Source organism: Macadamia integrifolia, chromosome 3 (genome assembly GCF_013358625.1).
Source record: "Macadamia integrifolia cultivar HAES 741 chromosome 3, SCU_Mint_v3, whole genome shotgun sequence".
Taxonomy (NCBI): Eukaryota; Viridiplantae; Streptophyta; class Magnoliopsida; order Proteales; family Proteaceae; genus Macadamia; species Macadamia integrifolia.
Window position 1 is genome coordinate 27,753,024 of NC_056559.1, and position 6,000 is coordinate 27,759,023.

The 6,000-nt window shown below is 37.2% G+C and overlaps 1 protein-coding gene across 1 annotated transcript; it reads left to right on the plus strand.

Annotated features, from left to right (window-relative positions):
- Positions 1–3,242: 3,242 nt before the first annotated feature.
- Positions 3,243–5,775, plus strand: LOC122074599 (exopolygalacturonase-like). The gene is made up of 5 exons (XM_042639492.1): positions 3,243–3,780; positions 4,044–4,370; positions 4,505–4,794; positions 4,941–5,166; positions 5,278–5,775. The coding sequence occupies exons 1-5, from the start codon at positions 3,382–3,384 to the stop codon at positions 5,506–5,508; spliced, it is 1,473 nt and encodes a 490-aa protein (XP_042495426.1). The 5' UTR covers positions 3,243–3,381; the 3' UTR covers positions 5,509–5,775.
- Positions 5,776–6,000: the final 225 nt, after the last annotated feature.

Genomic DNA, 6,000 nt, shown 5'->3' on the forward strand with positions numbered 1-6,000 from the left:
GGTTTCAAGATCAGATCCATGAAGAGGTTTCGATTCTAAGAGCAAGTAAAACTTTCCTAAGCTTTCTCCGGCTACAAATGCCTATATTGTACTGAAGCTGAAAACAAAAGGAAAACAACTCAAACATGCAATGAGAATCCAAGAAGAGAATATACTGATGGGAACATGAATTGAAGAGAGTGAATCATCAAGTGATAAAAATTAAAGCCATCATAAGGATGTAAGCTAGGATGATAATAAATCTATTACAAATTAATCTAGATATATTGGTAGGAAGAATAGATACTATCTCAAAGGAATATCTATAGTAATTAGGTCAATATGCAGTTCCAAGAACACCAAAGCACATATTCGAGGTTCTAGCAGTAAAGCAATAAAAACAGATAACTGCAACCAAAAAGATAAATCAACACTAAACAGAGAAAGGATAGGATATTTGGCCAATATAAAGAAGTAATAAATATGGAACCTTATGGTCACACTCTACAAGCTGATGCTCACTAAGCCTGACTAGCTTTCCAAGGCTTTGGTGGTGCTGAAAGACCAGCAGGATCCCCGCAATGTAAATGGATACAGCACAAAATTATTTTTCTGAAAAAAAAATTCCCTCTATTTCACCCCTGAGCAATTATTAATTACTCTTACTAATACATGGCTAAGAACTCAAAACCCAAAAAATCAAAGCCACAATAGTACGATGGTTAGAGTGCACTTACATCCAAATTTAATGCACCATTCAAGAGAGAGATCCCCAAAGTCCTAGATCAATTAACCAGAATTAAAGAAAATAAGCAAATTCTAAATACCAAAACTGGAACAAATAAATAACTAAGCAAAGACGAACAACCCACATGGTTATCAACATCAATACCCTAGCTATTAGCAATAAGTAAGAACCAGGCTCCCAAGAATCGCAAATTTGAAAGAAGATACCAACATTAGAAAAACTAAATGAAACAATAAAAATAAGATGCAAAACTTTTAATGAATTTTCCTGATGGACTTCCAAATATGAAGATTATTGAAGGGTATGCTTCAGTTTCGTTAAAAGGATTAGCAACATGGAGCTTCTGGACAAAATCTTTATAAGCATTAAAAGGAAATTTTGAGTTTAAATTTCTTGGTAAGTTAAAAGGAAGAACATTAAGCACATATTTCACGCAAATCCTGAATCTCAAGAAAGAAAGCAGTTACAAGAAACCTTAAATCAGCAAAGGAGTTTTTTTGTTTGTTCATAAGCAAGCCTGAAGCTACTAATATATTTTAGTTCAGGTGAACACGAAAAAAGGCGATGTGCATATTTTGAATGAAGAATAGGTTCAGAATGTTACTGAATTCAAACTGATTCTATCAGCAAGAAAATTGCTTGCCCAATATTGCTGCATACCTGAATGATGCATCACTACTATATAGGGTACCAAAATCATCAATTTTTCTGCGAGTAAAACAAAGCAGGAAATCATAATCGTTTGTGAGAATCCAAATAAGGAAAAGTAAGCAATACGCTTAGTGGCTTAATGGTAAACTGGAGGATAAGCAAAGAAACTTACAATCTGATTAATGAAACCACCAACCAGCCATTAGACGCACAGAAAAAGTAATAGAGTTTACGACAAAGGAGAGCATATAATTTTTTACCAAAACCGCAGTGTAGATCGAATGCCGATGCAAAGGGAACTGTTTTCCGGGTTCTCACGACTAAAGACCTTTTCACTCTTTTTCTGAAATTAAAGTGCAGTAAAAAAAGGAGTTGGAGAAAAGAGAGAGAATGGGGGAGGAGGGAGAAAAGGGTTCCTAAGGGCACGTTTGATAACGTTTCTATTGTTTATGTTTCAAGAAACGGTAGAAACATAAATTTTCGATTCTAGAAATAGAAATAGAATTGAAGATGTTTGATAAGTCATGTTTCTGAAAGTCGATAGTAACCAGTGAAAGAATGGTCACGAGTTGTTTTCAGAAATGGCGAAACAAGTTCGCCTGGGTCGTTTCTTGAACCATAAATTGGTAGAAATTTTAATTTTAATTTCTGAAAATAAGTTAAACGAAACAGTTTTATCAAAATTTTTTATTTTTTTTTCATTTTTTCTATTTTTGGTCAGAAACACGTTTCTTGAAACATTATCAAACGGGACCCAAGACTCACGATCCGTCAAGACTCAAGACTACTAAAATTGAAATTGTTTCTTTAATAAAGTCCCACATCCTAGTCTCTCTTTCTCTCTCGCTCTCTCTCAATTTAGAAACTAATAAAATTGTTTCTTTATTAAAATTTCACGTCCTCCACTCTTTCTATAATAAATAAAAACTAAATCTCTTTATATAAGGAAATAACAATTCTCTTAAAAAATAAGGGTACTAGCATTACTTAAAAAATAACAATGAATGACACAAAAGGCCAAAAAAAAAAGATGGTATTTAAATAAGAAAAAATGATAAAATAGTCCAAAAAAAGATTAACTACGAAGCATAAGTACATGCAATTATATAATAGTATGATATATTTTTAGTAAGAATGGGATCGTTTATCAGATAATTTTTTTTTTAATAGAAGTTTATCAGATAAGCTAATTCACTAATCTTTGTAGAGATCTGTAATATCAGAATATGTCATAAATCTAGGCCTCCTTTTCCTGAGAAGCTAAACAAAGTTACATCATCATGTACCAACCCCAAAGAGATCTCTAGACGTCAAAACCTTGCACAGTCCCTCTAGCTAGAAAAAACTCAACTGTTTCATGCGTAAAAACTCTTTCTAACAACTGCAGCTCAGATTGAGATACCATTAAACGATTTGTCGTTACCAATTTTGAGGATGAGTCCTTACCTCTTTCCCCTTATCTAATGCAATCCTTGCTTGGTCTTACTGTTGCATGAGAGTCTAATTAAGGATGAGTACTGTCTAAATGGGTGGTTTGCGATCCGTTTAAAACAGCCCTGCCCCTGGTTAATCCGTTAGTTGGGAGGGAAGGGTCCCAAGTTCACCAGATGTGCCATGGCCATGCTTGTGATTTTTAATTAATAACGTAATTAGTTGCAAATGATCATCATTAGTTTCTAATTTTGGCAACGAGAAAATAGATACTATGCATCTCAATGGATTATAAAACTGAAATGTATTCACCCAAATACATGACAATAATAGTTTTACCTAAAGGTGGAAAATCAGGTTTTCAAACTCGGCTATAAATATGAAACCCTAGAGGAATTAATCCTTGAATCAAGTCTACTACCTACGAGGGATCTGCTGGGTGGGTTTGGATCAAGCCTCTTGTGTCCTAACAAGTTCAAGGCTCTATTTGGTCCCAAATTCCCATCTCATTTATCATATTTATGGTAAAATATTATTTTTTTAATCTAATAATCAAATAAAGGGATTAATTAATGATGGGGTCTAGGAGCAGGGATGTTGTGTTAACTTGTTTATTAATAGGCCTCCTTCTATGGAGAGTTGACGCCAGAGCACCCGGAGGTCCAAAAGATCATAAGAAAAAGCCGCATCAAAGTAAAGCTAAAGGTCAGGAGGCAGCAGAAGCTCCGACTGGGGGGAGCACCTCCTCTACAGCTCCAGTAGCATCTCCAGCGATGCCAGGTAATGCAGCTCCAGCAGGAGCTCCGACCGGGGGGAGCGCCTCCTCTACAGCTCCAGTAGCATCTCCGGCGACGCCAGGTGCTGCAGCCCCAGCAGGAGCTCCGACCGGGGATACGGAAGCTCCACAAGGTACATTGTTCGATGTGACCAAGCATGGAGCAGTTGGTGATGGGAAGACTGATAATAATAAGGTAAAAATTAAATAAAATTCAATGTCACATACATGCTTGAGATTGGATTAGGTCTTATGTTTGTTCGACACTTGGACTCCACTAAAAATAAAAACCAATTGAAAAAAGAGAGATTAGGTAAAGTCTAAGTGTAGATCAAACAGAATATGAGAACAAAGAGTTGATTCGAACTCGTCATGCTTCACCTTCTTTTATTATTATTATTATTATTATCATTATTATTATTATTATTATTAATTTTTTTGAACAACTGGGTAGCGTAGGCATTTTCTGATGCATGGGTTGCTGCATGTAAGTCATCGTCGACGGGGCCATCAACCTTTTTGATCCCAAGAGGGGACTTCCTTCTTAGTACAATAGTTTTCGCTGGTCCTTGCACCAACAAGACTTTATCTCCTAGTGTTATAATTAGGGGCAATTTAATAGCTTCCACCACGGACTCAAACTCTAAAAGTTGGATCACATTCCAAAGCCTGAGCAATTTGCACATTAGTGGAGCCGGAACTGGTTCGTTCAACGGTAAAGGAGAAACCGCTTGGAGTGGTGGTTGTCGTCACACTGCCAATTCACATTGCAATGTGGCCCCAGCTGTAAGTCCTTTCTTTTTTCCTCTCTGATGAATTCATGTAGTCGATCCCATTTAATTACATGATCGAAAATAAATAAAGTCTTAATAAAATTATCTAAAATCAACTTTTTCACTTAATTTGGTTGTTGCATGCAGAACTTGAATGTGCAGTCAGTTCTAAGTGGATCCTTGAACGATATAACTTCGGTGAATAGTCAAGGTTTCCATATTCTTGTTGGCAACACCCAAGATTTCAACATCCATGATGTCAAGATCAATGCTCCTAAGTTCAGCCCAAACACAGATGGTATCCACGTCGGCAATTCAACCGGCATCACCATCGCTAACGCTGAAATTGGAACCGGTGATGATTGTGTGTCCATTGGATCGGGTACCTCCAAAATTTCTGTTACCAATGTCAAATGTGGACCAGGTCATGGTATCAGGTAATCACATGCATGTTCATTCATATATTAGTATTAGTTATAGTTACATTTTCCACAGCACTGAAAGCCTCGTGCGCTGGGTTGCTGCTCCCTTTTTTCATTAGTTATACTTAATTTTTTTTTTTCCGGGTGATTGTTGTTTGTAGTTTGGGAAGCCTTGGAAAATATCCAGATGAAAAGGCCGTGAGCAGTTTGTTGGTGAAGAACTGTACTCTTACCAGCACCGATAATGGTGTTCGGATCAAAACATGGCCAGGATCACCAGATAACATAGTTAATGATGTTAGATTTGAAGATATCACCATGACAAATGTGTCAAACCCCATCATCATCAACCAAAACTATTGTGACAAGAAGGCATGCGACTCTACGGTAATTATTGAATTAATTTTACTTTCATTTCTCCTATTTTGTTTTTCATAACGGATCGTATTAGTTCTTCGAGAATACTAATGATATATATCAACATCTTCCATTGAACAGCCCTCACATGTGAAACTCAGTGGCATTCATTTCAAGAACATCAAAGGTACAAGCTTCACCAAGACTGCAGTTGCCCTCGGATGTAGTAGTGGTGCACCATGCGAGCAGGTAGAGCTCGTTGATATCGACTTGAAGCCTGCCACAGACGCTGGCGCTGTGGATGCAACTTGTGCTAATGTGAAAGGGGTTATTACTTCTGGCGTTCTAAACCCTAAACCATCATGCGTGTGAGTCCTCCCCTCCCCTCCATTCTCATACGGGTTGATCCACACAGATGGAATCTACCACAGGGTTGTTGGGTAGATTTCATCTGTGCGGATTAGTCCCGTACGAGAATGGTTCTGGTACAAGGACTTGATCCATTCTCCCCTCCCCTTGTTGTACAATGTTGTTTTTAATTGGTTGCAGCTGCATGCTTATCGCTTTCATGGGTTGGGTTGTGTCGTACTTGGTTTCGACCCCTCCCGGCTCTTGCCAAGGACCCATGAAGGGACAAATCATCTCAGATTTTATTGTATTGTTAAGTCTCCTTTGGGCTTGATTCAAAATTTAATAACAATAATGAATTTAATTTCTCTCTAAATAGTCAATCTTTGATAGATAGCGTGTCCCTAATTACATTTTCTGTCGATAGAGGATCGAGTATTAACAGAAGACAAAGCTCTAAAAGCATCTTTCCTCCACAGATGAAATTAAATATTTTGTAAGGAAATTGGAAGGGGG

Excerpts from the sequence above, each read along its gene's own strand:
- LOC122074599 (XM_042639492.1), top strand. The coding sequence starts at position 3,382 with ATGATGGGGTCTAGGAGCAGGGATGTTGTGTTAACTTGTTTATTAATA. Across the intron at positions 4,795-4,940 it reads GGACCAGGTCATGGTATCAG|TTTGGGAAGCCTTGGAAAAT; the intron begins GTAATCACATGC and ends TGTTGTTTGTAG. Across the intron at positions 5,167-5,277 it reads AGAAGGCATGCGACTCTACG|CCCTCACATGTGAAACTCAG; the intron begins GTAATTATTGAA and ends TCCATTGAACAG.